The 26,825-nt window shown below is 41.8% G+C and overlaps 1 protein-coding gene across 6 annotated transcripts in view; it reads left to right on the top strand.

Moving 5' to 3' along the window:
* greb1l (GREB1 like retinoic acid receptor coactivator) overlaps positions 1-26,825 on the top strand; it is a 201,474-nt gene that overhangs the window by 149,488 nt on the left and 25,161 nt on the right. For 5 of the 6 annotated variants that reach the window (XM_078397305.1, XM_078397307.1, XM_078397306.1 and 2 more), the window contains 12 exons: positions 2,828-2,962; positions 5,037-5,234; positions 7,308-7,488; positions 9,728-9,920; positions 12,725-12,858; positions 16,890-17,229; positions 20,031-20,146; positions 21,273-21,517; positions 22,550-23,115; positions 23,674-23,776; positions 24,453-24,608; positions 26,567-26,709. In XM_078397305.1, the coding sequence (XP_078253431.1) occupies positions 2,828-2,962; positions 5,037-5,234; positions 7,308-7,488; positions 9,728-9,920; positions 12,725-12,858; positions 16,890-17,229; positions 20,031-20,146; positions 21,273-21,517; positions 22,550-23,115; positions 23,674-23,776; positions 24,453-24,608; positions 26,567-26,709 (2,510 nt within the window). The remainder of the gene's footprint in view (positions 1-2,827; positions 2,963-5,036; positions 5,235-7,307; positions 7,489-9,727; positions 9,921-12,724; positions 12,859-16,889; positions 17,230-20,030; positions 20,147-21,272; positions 21,518-22,549; positions 23,116-23,673; positions 23,777-24,452; positions 24,609-26,566; positions 26,710-26,825) is intronic. The other variant, XM_078397304.1, reaches the window with a different exon arrangement.

Genomic DNA, 26,825 nt, shown 5'->3' with positions numbered 1-26,825 from the left:
GCTGTAAGGTAGCAACTCTACCGCTGCACCACCATGTCGCCATTATAATTCTTATAAAGCAATCAGATAGGGCTGAAAATATCTGGGCTGTCAGCAGTCAACCAGTAAGAGAAGACATTCAAGGAAACTTGCCAAATAAATTAGTTTACTTGAAGATGCCACTTGCACGTAGCAGCGAATGATATACGCTGAAGAAATTGCTTTTTTTGGATGAACACTACTTGCTGTGCACTAATCAGATTTGGCAGGAATATTCAGGGCTGAGACTTCAAATGTTAACTGACTTTGTGCTGATTGTAAAAAGATTTTTCTATTCACTAATGGTGTGTAGTCCAAGACCTAGGATTGATGTTTTTTTTCCTGTTGGGGGATTGGAAACAGTTCATCAAACACAACTGACTGACAATGTTCAAACTGTTGGACTCAGCAATGTTTGAAAACCATTACCCCGAGGAGACAGAAACTGAAAGATGATATCAACTTGGTACTTTGCTGTGTTGCTAAATGGATTTAATTGCATACTCCTCTGAAAACTGTGCCAGCTGCCTGACAAATGCATGCCTAGACAACGCTCTGGACAATGTTACATTAATTCCCGTTGAATGCTTGATGCGAGTTGATGGCAGAGCTGTCTTGGAAACTATTTTGGTCTTCAGGTCTTCATACTGTGTGTCAGAGGACACTAAAAGTTGATTAGTACGGGTGTCAGAGGTTATGGGGAGAAGGCAGGAGAATGGGGTTAGGAGGGTGAGATAGATCACCAATGATTGAATGGTGGAGTAGACGATGCGCCGAATGGCCTAATTCGACTCCTGTTCCTTATGACCTTATGACAGGTGAGGCTGCGGCAAAGCCTGGCAAGTGATAGGTGGAGACAGGTGATGGGAAGGGGGGGGGGGGGGGGTGATTGGTAAAATGGATGGAGATGGTGAAAAGGGAGTCAGATAAGGACTCCTATTCCTTATGACGCGGCAGTTGGATGCACGGTTCTTGGATCATGCTCCTCGCTTTAAGTATCAATGGGTTCATCAATAAATATGAGACTTGTAAGGAGATATGACTGAGTTGAGTTCAGTTTATTGTCACGTGTACCGAGGTACAGTGAAAAGCTTTTGTTGCGTGCTAACCAGACATCGGAAAGACATTACGTAATTACAATCGAGCCATCCATGGTGTACAGGTATATGATAAAGGGAATAACGTGAACAATGTATAGTGCAAGATAAATCTAGTCCAGGTGGCCTGGTCAAAAAGAATCATTAAGGAGAATCATCAAAGAAGGAAGGCATATGGAGAAGTGGATAAAGGCATTGAAACCAAAGGGGGAGTGATTAATTTTAGGGCTGCATAAGGGTCCAGAAATGGCAGAACTCAAAGATCTTGGATTGTTATTAGGTAGAGATTGGAAAAGTGTGGAACAATGGTGATATAGGAAAAATTTTAAAATCGACTTTTATGTGTTACTTAACTATGAGTATTGGTGAAAGTGTCCAGTGAGGATGGGGGAACAGCTCTTGTGCATGACAACAGCTGGGTGACCAGAATTGAACACAATACTCCAAATGCTGCCTCATCAAAGTCTTGTACAATTGTAACATAACATCCCAGCTTCTATACTCAATGCCCTGACCGATGAAAGCCTGATAAAAGCTTGTGCCTTTAAAATACATTACGGTTAAGTTACAATGACTAATGAATCTACCAGTCATTCCAATGTGGGAGGAATTCAGAGAACTACACTGTCACGGAGAATATGTAAACTCCACACAGACACCACCATAGGCCAAGATCTAACCCAGGCCACTGCCGGAAAAATGTTCCCGATGTTGGGGGAGCCCAGAACCAGGGTCACAGTTTAAGAATAAGGGGTAGGCCATTTAGGACTGAGATGAGGAAAAACTTTTTCATCCAGAGAGTTGTGAATCTGTGGAATTCTCTGCCACAGAAGGCAATGGAGGCAAATTCACTGGATGTTTTCAAGAGAGAGTTAGATATAGCTCTTAGGGCTAACAGAATTAATAGATATGGGGAGAAAGCAGGAACAAGGGACTGATTTTTGATGATCAGCCATGATCATATTGAATGGCAGTGCTGGCTCGAAGGGCCGAATGGCCTACACCTGCACCTATTTTCAATGTTTCTATGCAGAAGCAATAGTAACTCTTATTCTACCATACCACCATGTTGTAACAATATGCAAATAGTAGAGATGGATTCTACAATACATATTCTATCAGATGCTAAGTCCGCTCGCTGTCTCGAACATGCAACTTTGCCATAGTGATATAACGCAGGTGAGTTTACGTTATAAATCCCCAAAGCACTTGGATTAATACAAGCCTTGACTTGATAACAGACGCAGGTTATGCCATAGGAGACTCTTGGTATGAAATTCCACTCAACTTGAGGATGGGAAATTAAGTTCAGTTTAACTCTGGGAGCTTAGACAGATTCAAGGTGAGAGTTGAGACATGCAGAAACTGTATCACACCAAAGTCGTATTGTCATTAAGCCAAGGATTACATTGTGCCGAGGACAGTCACTATGGAAATGGTCATGGATATTTAAGGAACACCATGGAACAATATGAAGTATTCTTTTTTGGATGCATTATTTTACATCATGTTTAATTGTTGGAATTAATCAATTTCTTGCTTCGGAAATAAATAGTTTTTAAAAAATGATCTTTATTCACCCATATTTAAAATGTGGTCTAGATGGTACTAAGTTTATTTTGAAGCTTTAATACTTTTAATGTTGATGCTAACAAATTTTCTAATCCTGTTTTTCTTCGTGATTTATCTTGTGGATATGTTATCTTTCTCAGGAGATAACGTAGACAAATTCCTGGATAAATTTCAGCAAAATAGAAACAACAATGTTGCCATTCCATTCAATGGAAATGTTTCTGAATACATTCCGTCAAATGAAGCTGCAACAATGACATCAAAGCAAGGAGTTGGTAAGACATCTAAGTCTCTGGTTAATGGTGGGTTCAGGGTTCATGACTGTTGAATGTTTGGATAAATGCTTTGGTACTGATTGGGTTAACATATGATGAGCGTTTGAAGGCACTGGGCATGTACTCACTGCAGTTTAGAAGGATGAGGGAGGACCTAGGTTGAATAGGCTGGGTCTCTATTCCTTGGAGTGCAGGAGGATGAGGGTGTGACCTTATAATAAAATCATGAGAGGAATAGATCGGGTAGATGCACAGAATCTCTTGCCCAGAGTTGGGGAATCAAGGACCAGAGGACATAGGTTCAAGGTGAAGGGAAAAAGATTTAATAGGAATCTGAGGGGTAACTTTTTCACACAAAGGGTGGTGGGTGTATGGAACAAACTGTCAGGAGGTTGTTGAGGCTGGGACTATTAGAACATTTAAGAAACAGTTAGACAGGTACATGGATAGGACAAGTTTGGAGGGATAAGGACCAAGCGCAGGCAGGTGGGACTAGTGTAGCTGGGAGATGTTGGCTGGTGTGGGAAAGTTGGTCGGAAGGGCCTGTTTCCATACCGTATCACTCTATGACTCTATGACCTCATTGAAACTTACCGAATAGTGAAAGACCTGGACAGAGTGAATGTGGGGAGGATGTTTCCACTCGTGGGAGAGTCTAGGACCAGAGGCCACAGCCACAGAATAAAAGGAAGTACCTTTATGAAGGAGATGAGAAGGAATTTTGTTATTCAGATGGTGGTGAATCTGTGGAATTCATTGGCACAGACGACTGTGGAGGCTAAGTTGATGGATATTTTTAAGGCAGAGATTGACAGATCCTTGATTAGTAAGGGTTTCAGGGTTATGGGGCGAAAGCAGGAGAATGGAGTTGAGAGGGAAAGATAGTTCAGCCATGATTGCATGGCGGAGTAGGCTTGTTGGGTCGAATGGCCTAATTCTGCTCCTAGAACTTATGTAATAGCTTCATTATATCGTTCTAACTATTTTCGACCAAGGCATATGAAAGAATCTGTTTGGTATTATAACAAACACTGAGATTGAGATAATTGTTTTGTTGTTGATCTGCTCAGAAAACAATAGTTTGGATTTCTTGTTTACAAAAATGTGATGCTGATTAAAGATAGACACAAAAAGCTGAAGTAACTCAGCTGGACAGGCAGCATCTCTGGGGAGAAGGAATGGGTGACATTTCTGGTTGAGCCCTTTCTTCAGATTGAAAGTCGCAGGAAAGGGAAACGAGAGATATAGACGACAATGTAGAGATATAGAACAATGAATGAAAGATTTGAAATTGTAATTTGTAATTAATTTATTAGCCAAGTATGTAAAAATGTAAAAACATACAAAGAATTTGATTTGTCATACAGTCATATCAAAAAAGTAACAAGACACACAACTACATAAAAATTAACATAAACATCCACCACAGCGCACTGTGATGGAAGGGGATAACGCATTATCTTCTTCCCTCCTTTTATCCCGCGGTCGGGGTAGTCGAACCATCCGCAGTCGGGGCAATTGAAGCTTCCGCAACCGGCGATTGAACCTCCCACGTCGGGGTGATCGAAGCTCCCGCGATTGGGGGGGTCGAAGCGCCTGCGGTTGGAGCTCCCGAAGTCGATCCCCAGCAAAGGGACCGCCAGCTCCACGATGTTAAGCTGCAGTGCAGCCAGGCATATGATACGGAAAAAAGATGCATCTCTGTCGAGGAAAGAGATTAAAAAAAGTTTTCCCCCCCCCCCCACCCCCAACATAATACAAAACTAAAGATACACTAAAACATACATTTAACAACAGATTAAAAACAACAAAAGAAGAAAAGGACGAGACAAACTGATGGCGAGGCTGCCATCGTACGGTGCCACCCGGTGGATGTGCAATTAATTTTGTTTCCACATGAAGAATGCATATAATGGCGATCATTTAACTCGTGATACTCTTCAGTTTCACATGTGTGGTTTGAGTCTATCACAGGGACTTTTTACTTGAGCAGTGCACTATAATATCTTCAAAAATCTAATGCCTGCAAATCCTAACTTTTAGCTTTAAGATCTGGTTTGATCTAACTTCACAGATTCACTTACGGAGGTGTTCCAGATTCATCTATCTCAGCTCACTGTCGCTCGGAAGCTGTTGTCTCAAGTTTGTGCCATAGCCGACTCTGGAATGCAAAACCTAGATTTGGGCCGTTTTGCAAAAGTTGACTTCATCATTTTAGTTCCTCCATCGGAGGTTCTTTTCCACCAAACTCTGCAACGTATTAGACATTCAGGTAGGCACGTAAAGCTGCTGTGCACTTGATTAGTAAAGAGCATGTTAAATGGTGTTCAACCAAAGTCTTTAAAAAAAAAAAATCTTTACTTTTTTAATTAATGGAGTTGCTATTCGTAAAATTATCTGATTATTTAGCGATAAAGATCTGCATTGTTTAACTTTAGCCGCAAAGGGAAATAAAGCAACTATGGGTTCAACTAATTTCAATGACAAGGATGTGATAATTTTTAAAGGGAAATACTGCATTCTTCTCCCACCAAGATTTTCCACAATGCACCAACCTGAGTCCATGCATTATATTTTTGAGATGGTGACTGGAATATTTGGATATATATTTTGCACTCCTTGTCCTTACTTCCTTTCATTCTGGGCCACTTTTGGGATGTGTTCAAGAGGGCATGTTGGAAGATCTGGTTTCATCTTGCACCAAAACTGTTATTTACTGACTACTGAAAAACCTGCAGGCTTAATGCAATAGAAATCCCCTTGATTTTTTTGTTCAGTTTGTGAAACTGAGTTGTGGGATAATGAATATCAAAGCAGCGACACTGGTGTAGCTGATAGGTCTGCTGCCAGACAGCTTCAGAGACCCGTGTTTGATCCTGACCTCGGGTGCTGTCTGTGTGGAGTTTGCACATTCTTCCTGTGACTTTGTGGGTTTCCTCTGCTCCGCTTTCATAGAGTCATATGTAGATGCCCATCTACACTAGTCCCACATGTCAGCGTTCGGCCAATATTCATCTTAACCTTTCCTATCCATGTATCTGTCCAAATATCTTTCCTCCCATATCACAATGCCGTGCGAGTTGGTAGGTTAATTGGCCTCGTTAAATTGATCCCATCATGTAGGGAATGGTTGCAAATGTGGGAACACATAGAGCTAGTCTGAATGGGTGATTGATGGTCGTTGTGGACGGTGGGCTGAAGGGCCTGTTTCCATGCTGTATCTCAGTGAATTCAATGAATATTGTCACATTGTTACTTGAGTAATGCCATAGATTAATACAGCACTGAAACAGGCCTTTCAGCCCTACTCATCCATGCTGACCAAGATGGCCCATCCAAGCCCGTCCCCTTTGCCCACATCATTCCCATATCCCTCTGCACCTCTCCTTTCCATGTACCTGTCCAATGTCTTTTGAATGTTGTTATTGTACCTACCGAAATACCTCCTCTGGCAGCTCATTCCATATGCACCCTCTGTGTAAAAATGTTGTCGCTCGGGTTCCTACTAAATCTTTCCCCTCAACATCATCCTATGTCCTCTGGTTCTTGATTCCCCTACCCTTGGAAAAAGACAACATGCATTCACCCTTTCTATTCCCTTCATGATTTTATACATCTCTATAAGATCACCCTTCACTCCTCAGTCTACTGCGCTCCAAGGAATAAATCCCTAGCCTGTCCAATCTCTCCTGACAGCTCAGGCCCTCAACTCCTGGCAAGGTCTGCCTAAACCTTCTCTGCACTTTTTCCAGCTTAACGGCATCATTCCTCTAGCTGGGTGACCAAAACTGAACACAATACTCCAAGTGCCACCTCACCAATGTCTTGTACAACTATAACATAACGGCCCAATTTCTACACCCACTTCCCTGACTGATGAAGGCTGGCATGCCAAAATCCTTCTTCACTTCCCAATTTACCTGCAACACTACTTTCAGGAAACTGTACAATGTACTAGTACTTGTAGATCCCTCTGCTCCATCACACTCCCCATGCCATATCATTCACTGTGAAGGTACTGCCCTGGTTTGACTTCACAATAGAGACACCTCACACTTATTTGAATTAAAGCCCAGTTGCCATTCCTTGGGCCATTTGCCCAGCTGATCAAGATCCTGTGGTAATTCTTGATAACCATCTTCACTGTCTACGATACCATCTATTTTCGTGTCATAATGCATTCTAAAAAAAGAAACGATAATGAAGTGAATGCTCTGAAAATCTTTATTCTGCTATTATTCTTTTTCAAGTTACTGATTATTATAATGCCTTCATTTCTGACACTTGACAAATGCGTCAGCCACTGTAAAAGCTACATTAATTGTGCATTTCCATTCGTACGCAGGAGTACTTGTGGATTTGGGGCTTGAGGAAAGTAATATAGCCTACCAAAAGGCTGAGAAATATATTATCCGACTAGACCATGACATTCAGAACAAATTTGAGGCCTTCATGAAAAAGGTCAAACAGAATCCATACACACTCTTTGTTCTTATTCATGACAATGCTCATGTTGATCTCACAAGGTAAGCTTATATTTCATTTTTGCAATCCTATTTCTATTTTCTCATCTTCACATCTCCCAGGAGATCAATTCAAGTGTTTTAGATGCCTTTGCAATCGCTGTTTGTAGTATGTTGTGGCTAGTGGCCTTTGCTTTGATCAAGTATAACCCCTGCCATTTGGTTTTATGTATTCTTTTTTATCTAATAACCTTTTGTGTGATGATGCATGCTCTGCATGTTTGATGCTGAACCATGAAAGCATATGGACGAAGCCTGACTGTGAACAAGGCGACACTTTGATCTTAGTTCTCCTAATCGCCTTGTATTTCATTGAACAATTTGTTGTTTCCCCTCAGAAATCCTGTTTGACATCCTGTGCCCCAGAGTGACCTTATGAACTACTAACACTTGAGCTACTCATTGGGATTTCTACATGTAATAAATCAAAAAATAACAAAGCTGTCTAATTCCCCATAGTTGTACTAACGTGAATACCTATTCAATGCCTATTTCTGCTGATGATACATTTTCTTTGTTTACTTTAGTTCATTGTCATATGTACTGAGGAGTAGTGATAAAATATTGCGATCTATTTACCATGCTTATGTCAAAAATAATCTACATTGTTTATTTGTTCATGTTATGTAATAGATGTGTGACATGACCTATTATTACTGAATTGTTAAAATACTAAACGGGCCGGAAATTCATTTGTCTCTTTCGAGGCAAATGAATGTGTCACTGCAGAGAGGCCTGTGACTTAAAATTTCAGTGTGGGCAGGAACTGCAGATGCTGGTTTAAACCAAAGTTAGACACAAAAAGTTGGAGTAACTCGGGGAGAATATACAAACTCTGTACTGAGAGCCCTCAGAGTCAGGATCGGCTGGCGCTGTGTGGCACCAACTCCACCACTGCGCCACCATGCCACCCCTGACCTTTAATGATATTGGGGTGGATCTTGAATATCAAGAAGGAGGTGATGGTTGCAGGATTGGGGAAAGCACTCCTGATCCCTCTGCCTATCCACTCTGCTGCAAAAACCTTTTAACATTTCCTTTAAGCCGTATCAGTCTTCCTTCAGCTGCAAGATTTTCCAAGGACTTGGAAACATGAAGACCGCAGATAAACTTGTACTGAAGGTTAAATCAGTTGCTATAAACATCAATAAAATATTTAATTTTCCATCCCTAGCTCTGCCTTCACTTAACCTGGATCAAGTTTGAACAGCTTAAAATGTTAACCTCCCCTGACCCCATCCAGGAAGTATGCATGTGAGAAAAAAAATGAAAGACCTGATTCATTTAGTGCTTTCAGCTAAAGGACTATTATTATGCAAAGCAGGCTTTCCACCTGTCATTTATGTGAAAACATAAGTATGTCTGCTAAGCTATCAGCAGCCTTTCAGTGTACCACCCAATGATAATAGATTGTGTTGAAGCCAGAGAGGGTTAATTTAATGATTCTCTCTATTATCTTCTGCAGCAGTGACATAGTTTATTTACCATTTTTCCACTGTTCATTATCTACAATAACATCTTTAAAAAGTGCTCCTCTGTTGATAATTAAATGATGCGGACCTGAAAGTTGTTTATTGTGGTTTAGTGATAGCGCTCGTCTCTGAGCCAGGCAGTCGTCTGAGGTTTAATCACAATGTCAGAGGCTTGAGTGCCCATCTAATCAAACAGTGAGGAGCTACTGTCCTGTTGATGTGCCAGCTTCTGAAAGAGGAGCTAAAACCAGTGTGTTCTTTTAGATAGACAAAAAATGCTGGAGTAACTCAGAGGGACAGGCAGCATCTATGGATAGAGGGAATGGATGATGTTTTGGGTCGAGACTCTTCTTCAGACTTCACCCATTCCTTCTCTCTGGAGATGCTGCCTGCCCCGCTGAGTTACTCCAGCATTTTGTATCTATCTGCAGTTCCTTCCTACACGGTGTGTTCTTTTAGATGGGCATGAAGGATCCCTTGGTATAATTTAAAGGTAAAATGGAGAATGTGCATGGTGGCTTATCTACTCCTTGACTATTATCACTAAAACACTAATCTAAACACTTACTTCATCTTTATTTATGGGATAGCTCTTTCAAATTGACTGTTGCCTGCCCGTGTTACGAGATTTTGAAAGTACTCCATTTTCTGTGAGGCACTTGGGGTGTCCTGTTTTATTGAAATATGCTACAAGAACGGACATGTTTTTATTCCTTCTTAGTTGGTAAATGAAGTATTTTAATAAATATTTTAACTCTATCTTTCCTCAGTCTTGTTCCAGGCTCTACAACTCACGGGGAAGCCAGCCAAGGGCTGTCAGATAAGTTTATTAATTCACGTGAGGCACTTGAGGCGTGCAACTTACTTATGTTGCAGGTCAGCTCCTTTCCTTTCACTCTACAGACACAGCAATCCCGTGTTAGCTCATACAATGAAGTACATTGGATACTATCCGGCAATCCTGTAAGTCCAGCGTAAATAATTATTTTCAGATTTTTTTTGTTGCAGTATTTGAATATGCATTTGCTGAATAAGAAAAAGTTTTACGGTTCAGTTTACAGTTTAGTAGTTTATTGTCACATGTTCCGAGGTACAGTGAAAAGCTTTTGTAGCTTTTGTGTGTGTGCAAATGTGTTCAGGCTGCCCCCAATGCATAGAAAACTACACTGAGGGGGAAAAAGATCAGGATGCCAACTGGAATCAACTGAGGAAAAGGAATTTAAAATTTGCATTTGAATTCACATAAAACTAAAATGTTTAGTTTTGAAGTGGGTACGTCACTATTTCAAAATCGATTTAAAAAATCACTATTTTTAAACTATAACTTGTGATGTTTGACTCCAAAGAAATGACAATCAATTAATAGAACCGCTGTTTCCAAAGTGAATTATCTTCATAAGCAGTTCTGAGGAAGATCCTCACAATATGCTGAAGTTAACATGCAAATGTGGAAATGTCACAAAATAGTGGTAGATAAAATTAACCTAACTTTCTGTTCTTGAAATATTTAAAAATATTGTGAGTGACACCAACTTAATTAATCTTTTACATAATTAATATTTTTCAACTTTTTGGCTTCTACTGACAAGACATATATATAGGCTAGCTTATTGTGTAGGAAAGAACTGCAGATGCTGTTTAAAATCAAAGATAGACACAAAATGCTGGAGTAACTCAGCGGGACAGGCAGCATCTCTGGAGAGAAGGAATGGGTTATTCTTATAGGCTAGCTGATTCTTGTGTTATATCTGAACATTTAAAACAGATGACTAGAAATTGATATATTTTGAATATAGATTGTTACCACACTCTGTGACCACACTGCATTATACATGTGCCAATAACAATTTTACAGCAATGTACAATAGTTTCTGTGCAGGAAGAAATAACAAACATTAAGTTATGACTTTTGGGAGCCCAGAATCACTGAAATAAATTATATCCAGCTTCTCAAGAATGTGATTATATCTCATAATTTCCATTTTTATCACAGATTTCCAGCATTTTTGTTTTGTTTCAGGTTGCCAAGTATATCTATGGAATCTAATTAATTAACATTAGGTAAATGTGAACCTAAACTTGTGATATGGTTCCAAATATAGTTTATTTCACACATCAGCTCAGATAGTTATTGGACTGTGGATGACATTAGAATTAATCTGGATCTGACCTTACTGACCATTCTGACCCGATTGGTTAGAAAACTAAGTGCCAGAGGAACTCAGCAGGTCAGGCATTATTTGGATATGTATTTGCTATATGAGAAATAGTTTAGTTTGCTGTACAAATGTGTTCAGGCTACCTCAATGCAACCCCTACTGTGGAGGGAATTGGACAGGTAGCATTTTTGGCTCTGGACTCTTCAGACTTTCTGAAGAAGTGTCCCAAACCACAGTGTCACCTGTCGATTTTCTTCCATTGATGCTGCTTGAACCGCTGACTTCCTCCAGCACTTGTTTTTTTTTTTAAACACAAGATTCAGCAGTTTCTTGCGTGTCTGATGCAATAGATGGGCACCACATGATTAGATGAAGTGAGAATTTTAGTCTGTGTTTAGCTATCACTGCTGTCAGAGGAGTAAACTTTAGTTTCAATTTTTTTTGTCCCTATCACTTACAGATATACTTCACTCAGACAAAATGGCATATGGTCACAAAGACATTTTACATTGTACGTCAATAAATGGGCTATGGAGTGAGAAACAGAGTTAACATTCCAGGCCGATATTCCTTTTATCAGAACTGAGGGAGTAAAAACACAAACTTGTTTTTCCATCTTTCCAGTTCTGGTAAAGTGTAATCGACCTGAAAGGGTAACTCTGTTCCCACCTTGATAGATGCTGTCTGACTGTTTCCAGCATGTTCTGTTTTATTTCATATTTCTAGTATCTGCTGGGCTGGGTTTTTTTTGCCTTTCAGACTATTTGCAGGATTAATTTGTTGCATTTATGAATAGATTTTTTTTGTCTGTAAATACATACTACTTTTTTGGGCTCTCAAAAGATGGTTAGCCCAATTTTTATTAGTCATGATCAATTCCTGACTTATTTTCCAAATGTTCTTTTGTACTAGTGACCACACATGCAATTCCTCCCAAACACAGCAGATCATAGGCACAGCTCCATCAGATCACAAGGAACAGCAGATTCCTGACTCATACCATACCATTACCTTTTCCTTCAATCTTAGGTGTTTGCATTTCAGCAAGTGATGCCAAGTTTCTGAAGCCAAAGACGCTATTAAAATCAGTCAGGCAGTAAATCTCACACTAGTATTATTCTGCTAGTTTAATGTAACTTTGAAGAAGCACAGCAAAAATAGCAATATTGTGCTAGTGCATGGTGGAACAATTTTAATTTATGATGTCAATGTCAGGCTTTGTGTGTGTGTGTGTGTGTGAGATTCTGTTTATGTTTCTGGTTTGTGAGATAATGGGTTTGTATGTGTCATTTTGTGAAATTGTCAGGGTAACTTTGTTTGATTGTGTGCGTATGAGAGAGAGAGAGAGAGAGAGAGAGAGAGAGCAATGGAAGTCTGTTTTTTTTCAATTGGTAGAAGTTTCAACTGCACTTTTTGATTTGACAGTTTTTTCGACACTCACCATTCACTTGTGATGTGTGGGAATTTGAGATCTTCGTAACACATTTTTCATGCAAGAAATGACCCGGGAGTTAACCTTACATTTTGATTCCTTTAGATTGTACAGCTCATAACCAACAAATTGAGCAATGTTTGAGGCTGCTTTCTCTCTATAATTCTTTTTGTCAGGAGGAACTCAGCAGTGAAGAGTTGGTATATTTTGGCTTGTCCGATTACAGCAAGTCTTTGCAATGGGGCATTACAAGCCCAATACTGAGATGCGATGAGGCTTTCGAAAGAATGGTGAATACATTGATGGAAAGGTAAACAGTAACATTTGAATTTTTCTTCTTTTCAGTAAAAATGGGTGCTTGGGTTTGTCCACACTCTTTTGCTCTTGAGAAATGCCTTCACATTTGTGGGCCAAAGAGCCCGTTCCTGTGCTGTACTGTTCTGTATATAGTTATGCAGCTCATCAAATATCTTGAGATATGTACTCTGGTCCCACGATATGGCCAGTCATTCTTGCTGCAGTTGCATATCAGGAGTTTAGTTTAGGTTAAGTCTAAGAATAAAGGGGAGGCCTTTTAAAACTGAGGTGAGAAGAAACTTTTTCACCCAGGGAGTTGAGAATTTGTGGAATTCTGTGCCACGGAAGGCAGTGGAGGCCAATGCACTGGATGAATTTAAAAGAGAGTTTGATAGAGCAGGGGCTAGTGGCATAGGGATATGGGGAAAAGGCAGTTACTGATTGTGGATGATCAGCCATGATCATAATGAATGGCGGTGCTGGCTCAAAGGGCCAAATGGCCTCCTCCTGCACCTATTTTCTATGTTTCTATGTTTAGAGATACAGTGCCTAAACTGACCCTTCAGCCCACCAAATCCGCGCTGACCAGCGATCCCCACACACTAACACTATCCTACACGCACAAAGGACAATTTACAATTTTATCAAGCCAGTTAACCTACAAAACTGTACGTCTTTGGAGTGTGGGTGGAAACCGGAGCACCCAGGGGAAAACCCACGCAGGTCGCGGATTGAATGGACAAACACCGTACAGGCAGCACCTATAGTCAGGATAGAATCTGGGTCTCTGGCTCTATAGGGCAGAAAGTACTGCTGCACCACAGTGCTGGTACAACTCTTGAATTTCATCTTAATAATAATAATAATAATAATGCATTACATTTATATAGCGCTTTTCAAACACTCAAAGACGCTTTACAGGGATTACTAGAACATAGAGAAGTGAATAAATAGATAAATAAGTAAACGAGCAGAAAAAGGAGACAGAAGGTGGGGTGACCTTCAGTGGTTGAAGGCAGTGCTGAACAGGTGAGACTTCAGTGATGTTTTGAATGTGGTGAGTGAGGAGGAGTCTCTGACGGTTTGGGGTAGTGAGTTCCAGAGGGTGGGAGCAGCGATGGAGAAAGCCCTGTCCCCCCAGGATCTGAGTTTGGCCGGATGGGGGGGGACAGGAGATTGGCAGCAGCAGAGCGGAGGGTGCAGGTGGGAGTGTGCCTGTGGAGGAGGTCAGTCAGGTAGGATGGGGCCAGGTTATGGAGGGCTTTGTAGGTCATGAGGAGGATTTTGTACTGGATTCTCTGGGGGATGGGGAGCCAGTGGAGTTTGTAAAGGACGGGGGTGATATGGTCACGGAGTGGGTGAGTAGACGGGCAGCGGAGTTTTGAATGTATTGAAGTTTACTGATGATTTTTGAGGGTGAGCCATAGAGGAGGCTGTTGCAGACGGGAGGTGATGAAGGCGTGGATGAGGGTTTCTGCAGCTGTGGAGGAGAGGGATGGACGGAGACGGGCAATGTTTTTGAGGTGGAAGAAGGCTGTCTTTGTGATGTGTTTGATGTGTTTGTCAAAGGAGAGGGTTTGATCAAAGATGATTCCAAGATTCCGGATGTGAGGGGAGGTGGATACTGGGAGACCATCAATATTGAGGATGAAATTTTGGGTGGATTTGGTGAGCGTTTGTGGACCAATGATGATGATTTCAGATTTGTTGCAGTTGAGTTTGAGGAAATTTGATTGAAGCCAAGATTTTATTTCAGTGACGCAGTTTGTCAGTGTAGAGTGTGTGGTGGTGGAGATTGACTTGGTGGAGATGAGGAGCTGGATATCATCGGCGAAGCAGTGGAAGTTGAGACCATGACGGCGGATTAATTGACCAAGGGGGAACAGGTAGAGGATGAAGAGGAGGGGGCCAAGGACTGAGCCTTGGGGGACACCTTGGGGGAGGGGAGCGGTGGGGGATTTACAGTTGTTAATGGAGATGAACTGGTGCTTGTCAGAGAGGTAAGATTTGAACCAGGATAGGGCTGTGCCGGTGATGTTAAAGGAGGTTTCAAGTCGGGTGAGGAGAATGGAGTGATTTATGGTGTCAAAGGCGGCGCTGAAGTCAAGTAGGATGAGGATGTTGAGGTTGCCAGCGTCGGAGGAGAGGAAAAGGTCATTTGTGATTTTGAGGAGCGCAGTTTCAGTACAGTGGTTGGAGCGGAATCCGGATTGGAAAGTTTCATACAGGTTATTGGTAGAGAGGTGGTATTTGAGTTGGGAAGCTACAGCACGTTCCAAAACTTTGGACAGAAAGGGTAGGTTGGAGATTGGTCTGAAGTTGTTTGGGGTGTCAGGGTTGAGACCAGGTTTTTTCAGAATGGGGGTGACAGCAGCGATTTTGAGGGATGGCGGGACGATGCCAGTGGACAGGGAGGAGTTTATTGTTGCAGTGATAAGTGGAGAGAGAGCAGGAAGGCAGGCCTTGACAAAGCTGGAGGGGATGGGGGGTCCAGAGAGCAGGTGGCAGTTTTTATTCCTGTGAAGAGGTCAGAGAGGTCGGTGGTGGAGACTGGGGAGAACTGAGGCAGGGGTTGACAGGATAAGGGGGGGCAGGTGGTTTGAGGGGGAGCAGGTGCGTTGGTGGTTAAGGTGCTGTAGATGCTGTCTATTTTGCTTTGGAAGAATGAAAGGAAAGTGGTGCATTTGTCAACTGTGAATGATTGGGAGATGGTGTCCAGGGGGCTGAGGAGTTTGTTTATTGTAGAGAAGAGTGCTTTTGGGTTTCCGGAGCCAGAGTGAATTATTTGAGAGTAGTAGGTGGAGTGGGCGCGGGAGAGGGCATCTTTGTAGTGCTGCAGGTGGTCTTTGTAGGCTTGGGAGTGAATTGTGAGACCTGTTTTGTTGCGGAGTCTTTCAAGTTGGCGGGCATGAGTTTTCATCATGCGGAGTTCGGGGGTAAACCAGGGAGCAGAGTGGGTGAAGGAAACTGTTTTGGTTTTTATAGGTGCAAGCTGGTCGAGGCAGGAGGAGAGAGTGTGGTTGTAGTAGTCAGTGAGGTCAGAGGGGCTGTGGAGGTCAACGAAGGGAGAGGCGGACATTATTTCAGAGAGGGAGCAAGAGATTAGCAAGAGATTCCCAGGTGGACAGAGGAACTGATGAAAGTATGTTCTCAGATATCTCAGTTTAGTTTATTGTCACGTGTACCAATGTCACGTGTTGCATGCTAACTAGTCAGCAGAAAGACAATACATGATTACAATCGATCCATTTACAGTGTGTAGATACATGATAAGGGAATTGCAAAGTAAAGTCAACAAGTCCGATCAAGGATAGTCCGAGGGTCATCAAAGAGGTAGATAGTAGTTCAGCACTGCTCTCTGGTTGTGGTAGGATGATTCAGTTGCCTGATAACTGCTGGGAAAAAACTGTCCCCGAATCTGGTGGTGTGTGTTTTCACACTTCTACACCTTTTGCCCGATGGGAGAGGGGAGAAGAGGGAGTGGCCAGGGTGTGACTCGTCCTTGATTATGCTGCTGGCCTTGCTGAGGTAGAGTGAGGTATAAATGGAGTCAATAGATGGGAGGTTGGTTTGTGTGATGGTCTGGGCTGCATCAACAATTCGCTGCATTATCTGCCCATCCAGGATGGAGATATCAAATACCAGTAGGCATAGCTGTCAGATGAGAGGGTTAAAGTTTAAAGGAAATGTGCGGGGCAAATTTTTACACAGAGGGTGAGAGTGCCTGGAACGTGCTGCCAGCAGTGGTGGTGATGGCAGATACGATAGGGGCATTTAAGAGGCTTTTGGATTGGCACATGGACATGCAGGGAATGGAGGGATATGGGTATGTGCAGGCAAATAAGAGTTGGGTTAGGCATTATATTCGGTACAGACAATGTGGGCCGAAGGGCCTATTCGTGTGCTGTTCTATTTTATGATCTGTAAACTCATGGCTGGCTCAATGAGTAGAAATGCCTCTCATGTTTCTAAAACTCTGTGGAAATTGGAACAGCCTTGCAGAAATTGATGACCCTAATGAGAGTTGTGAATGGGTTTTTGCAGGTATCCCAGGTTGCACAGTATGGTGATCAGATGCTACCTGCTGATTCAGCAGTATGCTGAAGCCATGATGGCGGTCACATCAATGAACCTGCTGAGGGAGCACACCACGCCTGAGACCCTGAGCATTGTGGATGACTTGATCAGCTGCCCGGGCAAAGACGAGATTGGCCGCGGACACATGCTCCTGATACGAGTCCCGTCAGTGCAGCTGGCGATGCTTGCCAAGGAGCGGCTCCAGGACGTCCGAGACAAGCTCGGCCTGCAGTATCGGTTTGAAGTCCTTCTGGGCAATCCAGCCGGGGAGCTCAGCGTTGCCAAGCACTTTGTCGCTCGGATGAAGGTACGGGCATCTCGTAAAGACAGCTCCAACGAGGAAGGAAAGCAAATTGTTACTGTTACGAGAGGAATAGATCGAGTAGCTGGAGTAACTCAGCGGAACAGGCAGCATCTCTGGAGAGAAGGAATGGCTGACGTTTCGGGTCCTTCAGACATCTCGACCCGAAACATCACCCATTCCTCCTCTTTTTATGTCTATCTTTGGTTTAAACCAGCATCTGCAGTTCCTTCCTACACAATAGACCGGGTAGAGGCACAAAGTCTCTTGTCCAGAGGAGGGTAATCAAGAACTAGAGGACATAGGTTTAAGGTGAGGGGGGAAAGATTTAATAGTAACATGAAGGCTAACTTTTTCACACAAAGGGTGGTGGGTGTATGGAACGAGCTGCTGGAGGAGGTAGTTGAGGAAAGGACTATCAGAAACAGTTAGACAGGTACATGGATAGGACAGGTTTAGAGGGATGTGGGCCAAATGCAGGTAGGTGGCACTAGTGTAGCTGGGACATGTTGGTCGGTGTGGGCAAGTTTGGCCAAAGGGCCTGTTTCCACACTGTAAGACTCTATGACTATTACCCAATGAAACATAGATGAAGTGATACGAATGCAGAAAAACATGGAAAGAGACAACAACAAAAAATCCTTTTTGCAAACTGTGCAACTGGTCCTGTCAGTCCATCAAATGTCATATGGGAGGTCACCCACAATACTACCGATATCTCCTTTCTGATCCCTAAAGGTATTCAAGTGGGCATCAGGAGATCATGTCATACGTAGCTATCCTGCACCTTCCCTTTGTAATCTGAAATTACCTTCTTTAGACTTTCGAGATATAGCATGGAAACGGCCCCTTCACCCCACCAAGTCCATGCCAACCAGTGATTACGCTGCACACTAGCACTATCCAACACACTAGGAGCTATTTACAATTTTTTAATCAAAGCCAATTAACCTACAAACTTGTATGTCTTTGGAGTGTGTGAAGAAACCCACGTGGTCACGGAGAACATACAAACTCCATACAGACAGCACCTACAGTCAGGATGGAACCAGGTCTCTGGCGCTGTGAGGCAGCAACTCTACCGCTGTGCCACTGTGCCGCCCTGTCTCAGGTAATTGTCCATCTCCCGTCAGAGCTAGGGGAAAATACATACTCATAATTTGATTTAGCAATCTAATATTCTGTGAGGAAGCAATTTTTCCTAACAAACAATCCAATTTAATATTCTTTACCATTCTTTACCTTATACTTACAGTTCTTACATTTCCGAACACAGTAAAACTTCTACAATCTGGCACCCTCAGGATTTTGCTGGTGCCAGATTAACACATTTTCTGGACTATTGACTATAAATCCGACAGATATCCCAACACACTTTTAATTCACTTTTAATTTAAGACGTTCAATTGAGTTTATTGTTGTATGTCATCCAGCAGTATGATAACGTTTCTAGAGAAGGTAGTGAGTTTAAAGGGAACATGGAAACAAGGCCACAGAGATTTTAATGAGTGTAGGAATTGAAACCCCAGTGAGTTCAAAAGAAAGTGTGGGAAACAGAGCCCTTGTGATCTTAAAGGGAATACAACAACCAGGATCCTGGAGAATTTAAAAGGGATTTGGGAACCATCTCCCATAGAGTTTAAAGAGAGTCTGTGTTGGTGAATTGAAAGGGAATGCAGGAATCAGAGTCCCAATAAAATTAATTCTGTGAATCATCAGGTTCTCCAAGTTATTGGTATTAACTGTGCATACATTCAGTAGCATTGAGTTCTTGAATCAAGCTCTTTGTGCAAATTAGAAGTGGTGAAATAAAATGTCAGTGCTGCATCATTTGGAGTCAAAGAATTTAAAAAAAATTGTTGCGCTTATAAATTAACCTATGTAACGGTCTAACTCGGAAATGGCTTGATTAGCCCAGCAGATGAAAGATTTTGTTTGTGTTGTACATGTGGTTTTCCATCAATCCCAACTAACTCCATCAGCATATTGAAGAAACAAGGAACTGCAGATGCTAGGTTATAATAAAAGATCCATGGTGCTGGAGTAACTCAGCGGGTCAGGCACCATCTCTGGAGAAGGGTCTGAAAAAGGGTCTAATCTGGCTGGGTGCACACGCAGTAAAATGCATTTATAAATATAAATCAGTTGCAAACCTAAAGAACCATTAACCTATTGAAACTATTAAAAAAATTAAAATAATTGTGAAGTGAAAAAAACTCTTTGCCATTTGGAATACTACCAGAACAACTAACAACACTTGTTTCATTGTACAATGCAGAAATAAAGTATGAAACTGCAGATGCTGGTTTAATCCAAACATTGACACAAAATGCTGGAGTAACTCAGCAGGACAGGCAGCATCTCTGGAGAGAAGAAATGGTGACATATCGGGTCGAGACTGAAGAAGGGTCTTGACCTGAAACGTCACCCATTCCGTCACTCCAGAGATGCTGCCTGTCCCGCTGAGTTACTCCAGCATTTTGTGTCTATCTCTGGAGAACAAGGAAGAAGGGTCCCCAGTGATGTTACCTGACCCATTCCGTCACTCCAGAGATGCTGCCTGACCTGCTGAGTTACTCCAGCATTTTGTGAATAAATCGATTTGTACCAGCATCTGCAGTTATTTTCTTATGTTACCTGACCTGCTGAGTTACTCCAGCACTTTGTGTCTTTTCTTCCATCAGCCTATTCTTCTCTTTTATTCTCCATTGAGTCTTTGGATGCTCTTTATATTTCAACTATTCATTGTGGTTGATAATTCTTGGTAAAGAAATTTCTTCTGAATTGCTGTTTCCGTTGACTTGAAGGGATGGAGAGGGTGTGAACAGGATGACTGGACACCACTCACCTATCAGGATCTGGAAGGTCTACCATGTATTGTCATTTTAACTGGTAAAGATCCACTTGGGGAATCATTTCCACGGTAAGTAACTGTTGATAGTCTTAAAAACAGATACATTTGTAACTTGATGAGCTAGTTTAAACCAAGCTGAATTTTTTTCTTTATTGTTCAGGGAACAATAACAGGGATGCAACGCTGAGGATTTAAAAGGCACTGGCCAGACCATATTTGGAGTATTGGGAGCAGTTTTGGGCCCCATATCTGAGGAAGAAGGTGGTGGCTTTGGGGAGGGTCCAGAGGAGGTTTATGAGAATGATCCTGGGGATGATTTGGTTAACATATGATGAGCATTTGAAGGCACTGGGCCTGTACTCGCTGTAGTTTATAAGGATGAGATGGGATCTCATTTAAGCTCACCGAATTATTGAAAGGCCTGGATAGCGGATGTGGAGCGAATGTTTCCACTAGTGGGAGAGTCCAGGGCCAGAAGGCACAGCCACTGAATAAAGAGACGTACCTTTAGAAAGATGAGGAGGAATTTCTTTAGTCGGGGGGTGGAAATCTGTGGAATTCATTGCCACAGACGGCTGTAGAGGCCATCATTGGGTATTTTTAAGGCGGAGATTGACATATTTTGATTTGTATGGTTGTCAAAGGCAATGGGGAGAAAGAAAGTAGGAGAATGGGGTTGAGAGGAAAAGATATATCAACCACGATTGAATGGTGGAGTAGACTCGATGGGCCAAATGGCTTAATTCTGCTTCTATCACTTATGAACTTACGAACTATAAAGATGATAATGAGGGCGGCACGATGGTTTAAAGTGCTTTCAGCGCCAGAGACCCAAGTTCGATCCCGACTACAGGTGCTGTCTGTATGGAGTTTGTATGACCTCCCTGTGACACGTGGGTTTTCTCTGAGATCTTCAGTTTCCTCCCACACTCCAAAGACCTAGAGGTTTGTAGGTTAATTGGCTTGGGTTTGTATACTTGACATAAGTGTAAATTGTCCCCATTGTGTGTAGGCTTGTGTTAATGGGTGGGGATCGCTGGTCAGTGCAGACTCAGCCGATTTCCGTACTGTATCTCTAAACTAAACTAAACCATTATTATAGGCCTTCAAATTGTATATTTTATGGATCTGCATTTGATTTTAATAATGTTGGATACCAAAGATTTGTTTAAACATTGTCAACATTTATATTAAGGTCCATGAAGTACTGTGATCTTAGGCTAATTGACTCCAGCTACCTTACACGAACAACCCTTGAGCAAGAGATTGGCCTTGCTTGCGGCTATGTGTCAAAAAGTGCTGTCAGAGAAACCATGGCAATTTTCGAAGGAACGGAGAAGGAGCACGAGAAGATTCTTACGAGTGAGAATGAATCCGATGAATTACAGATCGATCTGGAGAGACCACAAAGTAACAGCAGTGCAGTTACTGGAACTTCAGGTTAGTGATTGTTGTGTCTGTGCATTCAACAGGTTTGGACTGAAGAAAGCAATAAACTGATCCCAAAAAGTAAGGTAATACATAAAATATGCACCAAATTCCAGAAATTCCTGACACAAACGCTCAGTGCTTTGAGGCTGATCCATCTCTTTGTGTACTGAACTAGATTGATGATAAGTTCTCTCTCTTTGGCTTGGTCATGGCCATCAACACTACATTCTGCATCACTAGATTACTAAATTATATCTCTGGCATAACTAGCAGGCATCTCAGCTATTTCAGCGTTTCTTGTCTGGCCTCCCAAACCTAGCACTCCACAAAAACTCAGCTCACCCAAAGCGCTGTTCACCATCTCCTGTCCCACTGCATGCCACTCAATTATCATGTCTGCCCCAGCCAAATTACTTTGGTACTCAGTTCTCTTGTAACCGATTTAAACTTCTCATTCAGGTTAGTGGTCGTTGTGTCTGTGCATTAAACAGGGTTTGGACTGATGAAAGCAATAAAGAGATTGACAGATTCTTGATTAGTAAGAGTGTCGGGGGTTATGGGGTTGAGAGGGATCGATGATTGAATGGCGGAGTAGACTCAATGGGCCGAATGGCCTGATTCTGCAATTGGAACCTATGAATTGATTACATTTTCACATTCAAATTCCTTCATGAGTTTGTGTAATCTCACCCTTACCACATCCCCTGAGTATCACTGTAGTTTCAGATATCTCAGCAAAATACTCTAAAACTCTTCCGTGAATCAGTTCTTTGATCCATCTCAAAGGACGCCATTGATCTTTGGCCACCCTCTTTAATTCTTTACCTGAGCATGCATTTACATTAGCAATGGATGTTAAGATGCATTTATAAAATTGGAAATGGTAACTGAAAAAAAACTATAAGGATTTTGAAAATTGCAATGTATTGTAACACATCACCTACCCAGCAAAGAGCACTAAGTAACCTCTCATGCATTTTATGCAGCATTTTCACTTGTTATGTTGATCATTAACAGTAAACTTGGTTGGTTTTCAAACAGGGTCCTTGGCAGAGAATGGAGTGAGCTCATCCAGTGCGCTTGACTCATCACAGAGGCCTGCTTCGTCTCTTGGCTTCCAGAATATTGTGAACAGTTCAATTGATGAAGGCACTTCAACACACACTTCACACATCTCAACCACCATGGGCAGTGAGGGCTGCAAGCAGGAAAGTGACTTGGAAGGGAAGGAAACGGCAAGCAGCACAGTTTCAAAATCTTCCTCATCGTCTGGGAATTCTCGGCAATCCATACTGGTCAACAAAGACCTGAGGACTCCACATCTCATCTTTCCAAGGACTGTGATTTTATCAAAACCAGTGTATCATCTCCTTGGTTCAGCAAGAAATGAGCACCTGTGCTCTGCCTCTTTGTTGCCCCATGCTGATATGACTTGGACAAGCCCACTGAGATCACTTTTTCACAAGGAATTGAGCAGTGAAGAGCAGTCACTCTACTATAGACAGTGGACATTTCCCAGGCAACATCATGCGGATTATAGCAATAAAAGCCAGAGAAGTTCTGGAAACCTCCACCGGCGCCGGCTGTTATTGACTGGACCTCCACAGGTGATTAATTACCCAACAAGGTGGTGAATCTGTGGAATTCTTTGCCACAGAAGGCTGTGGGGGTGAAATCAGTGGATATATTTAAAGCAGAGATAAATAGATTCTTGATTCAGAGGTTATGGCGAGAAGCAGGAGAATGGGGTTAGGAGGGATAGATAGATCAGCCATGATTGAATGGCGGAGACTTGATGGGCCAAATGGCCTTATTTTGCTCCTAGAACCTATGAACTGACTGGACTGCTATTCTCCGTTGTTTTACAAGGGGAATATAATTATTATTTTATAACACTAACTTCGCAGCGTCTGGCTTGAACAGACTGTAACATCACCACATCAATCTAAAGATTGCCCCTTTCTCAACATTTATGTATGTATATGCAAAAGACAATTGAAATTTGCGATTTAAATTTAAAGTTCACATTTGAAACTATGCCTATCTTAGCCTTTGGTTTCACCAGCTACGGGAAGTTTCTTAGTTTTAGCAAATTTTAAAAATAAGATTTTGTTTTCAGATTTGTCGGTGGTTTTGAGAAGTTTAACTAGATTTTTACATTGCAGGTTGGAAAGACTGGTGCATACTTGCAGTTCCTAAGAATTCTTTTTCGCATGCTAATAAGGCTCTTGGAGGTTGATGTATACAATGAAGAAGAAATTAATGAAGGCAAGTAATGTTAAGATTTTGGTAATTATGTGGTTAATATAAAGTAATAATACAGATTTTGTATGAGCTATATCTTTCGTATGATTATCATATGATCCATACTTCAGAACCACATCCAACATGTTCAGTCTGAAGAAGGGTCTCGACCCAAAACATCACCCATTCCTTCTCTCCAGAGATGCTGCCTGTCCCGCTGAGTTACTCCAGCATTTTGTGCCTGTCTTCATATTTATTCTTTACATGCCCAGAGGCATAAAAAAGATGACCTCCCATCTAACCCATCAGAGACCTTTCATCTATCTTTAATCAAACTTTATCTTGCACTAAATGTTGCACCCTTTATCTGTTATCTTTGCATAGTGGGCAGCTTGATTGTAATCATGGAGAGTCTGTCCTTGATCATAATAACAACCAGTGCAGTGCAGTTCCAAATCCTGTTGCTGTGCCCCATCTTTTGTAAGAAGGTAACATCTAATGCATCTCAGAAAGTTGGAAGTGTATCCAAAACCTGAACATTGAATTAAAGCCCTAAAGCAGAATAGATGTGTGAGCTCCATCGATGCTTCTTGAATAAAGTTTTTAGTTAACTGTGTTTGTTTACTCCATCTCTTTCTTAAATGCATAATTTGGTGATACAAGAAAATTCTAAATCTAAACTCCATATTTTTTGTTTCAGACACGAAAGAAGCAAATGAGCATGCACAGGGAATTAATGCACAGTGGCCTGATATTGAACTCTTCAGTAAAATGACCTTTGATTACACGGTACATGATCCAAAGTATCGCCATATCAGTGCTGTCTACTCAGCCAAGCTGCCAAAGATTAAGCTAGGTCAGCAGAACTTTTGTTTGTTTGTCATCTGTTTTCATCTGCATTCTATTGAAATGTAACCTTAGCAGTTACAATCTTTCTTTTTGATTTTACATCCAATTACTCTAACACTGCAAGGCTAATGCTGACAGTTATAACAGCGGCCAAAGGATCTAACACCAGTTGTTGGACTTTGGTTCCACCCAAACCTCACAAAAGTTCCAACGGGTTTACAACAAAAGATTATTGATCCATGGAAGGTTTGATTAATCTTAGTAATTAGTTTAGTTTAGAGATACAGCGCAGAAACAGGTCCTTCGGCCCACCGAGTCCACACTGACCAGCAATCCCGTACACTAGCATTATCCGACACATTAGGAGCAATTCACAATCCTTACCGAAGCCAAATAACCTACAAACCTGTACGTCTTTGGAGTGTGGGAGGAAACCGGAGTACGTCCACAATTTGGTAGAATTAGGTCGTTCTGCCCATCGAGTCCACTCCGCTATTCAATCATTGGCTGATCTCTGCCTCCTAATCCCATTATCCTGCCTTCTCCCCATAACAATTGACATCCCTTTCTAATCAAGAATTTGTCTATCTCTGCCTTAAAAATATCCACTGACTTGGCCTCCACAGCCCTCTGTGACAATGAGTTCCACAGATCAACTACCCTCTGACTAAAGAAGTTCCTCCTCACCTCCTTTCTAAAAGAGTGCCCTTAAATTCTGAGGCTAGGACCTCTGGTCCTAGACTCTCCCACCAGTGGAAACATCCTTTCCACATCCACTCTATCTATGTCTTTCATCATTCAGTAAGTTTCAATGAGGTCCCCCCTCAACCTTCTAAACTCCAGCGAGCAGAGACCCAGTGCTGTCAAATGCTCATCATATGCCAACCCACTCATTCCTGGAATCATACTTGTAAACCTCCTCTGGACCCTCTCCAGAGCCAGCACATCCTTCCTCAGATATGGGGCCCAAATTTGCTCACAGTACTTCAAATGCAGCCTGACCAGCGCCTTATGGAGCCTCAACATTACATCTCTGTTTTATCCAGGGAAAACCCACGGTCACGGGGAGAATGTACTAACTCTGTACTGACAGGTCAAACTCGGGCGTTGATCCTTTCTGTCTTCTATCAAGACAGAAGAGTAATTCATTCTGTGTGTATCTCTCCCCAATGTGTTTGCAAGAACACAAAGCCCCTAAGCGGTTTGTGGTGGCCCATTTAGCTGGATGCACAACGTGATATTTCTGGCATAATATACCTCACATGAATGCAAATAACCGCATCTCTATGACTTAGTTTAGAATGCAGGGTTCTAAAAATTGGTCTACCTCCTTTTTATTACCATTATTTCCAGTTGAGTACAAAGGAATTTCAGGCCAAGTAACATTACCACCAATGAATCAGAAGGAGCAACAGTTCCCAAGCACACAAGCAGTGCCCAATCATTTGAAATGCTATTTAACAAGGTCATTAACTCTTGCAAAGTAAATGGATTGATCACTTTATTAAATAGATGCAGAGGAAATGTATCTCACTTATGCCTTTTGTTCATCCACATTGGTAAAACCTTTGCAAAAACAATGTGATACAACATTTAAAAGACATTTGGGCAGGCAGGTGGACAGGAAAGGTTTAGTGGGATATATGGGCCAAACGCAGGCAAGTGGGTCTAGTGTAGATGGGGCATCTTGATCGGCTGAAGGGCCTGTTTCCATGTAGTATGACTATGGCTTGACCATTAATATCTGCAAGATGCATATACGTTTTAAAGCATTTGGTACTTGAATATGTAAAGCATAGAAAGATGCATACCTAGTGCGGAAAAATGGGATTAATGTAGATTGGTGAAAAGTGGTGTCACGGAAGGGCTAATTTCTATGCCGTACATTTCTACAACATTTTATTTGTGAAATTGTTTTTGTTTTATATGTTATCGTTGATAACGAAAGACTTTGAAATTTTTCAGAAGGTGGTAAAAAACGCAACCTGAATGAAGGATCAACAAAACGAGAGACAGTCTCGATAATGCTAACTAAATATGCTGCATACAACACATTCCATCATTGTGAGCACTGCCATAACTACACTGACTACAACCCAGCCACACAGGTCAGAATCAGATAACCATATTCTTTTTGTTATGCTTATTGCTACATAATTAATATAAATATATTTATATTATTGTCCATTGACCATGCAACGACATGTAATTATATTATTTAATA

This window comes from Rhinoraja longicauda, chromosome 4, assembly GCF_053455715.1.
Source record: "Rhinoraja longicauda isolate Sanriku21f chromosome 4, sRhiLon1.1, whole genome shotgun sequence".
In the NCBI taxonomy this organism is placed as follows: domain Eukaryota; kingdom Metazoa; phylum Chordata; class Chondrichthyes; order Rajiformes; family Arhynchobatidae; genus Rhinoraja; species Rhinoraja longicauda.
This window is presented reverse-complemented; position numbering and strand designations above follow the sequence as displayed.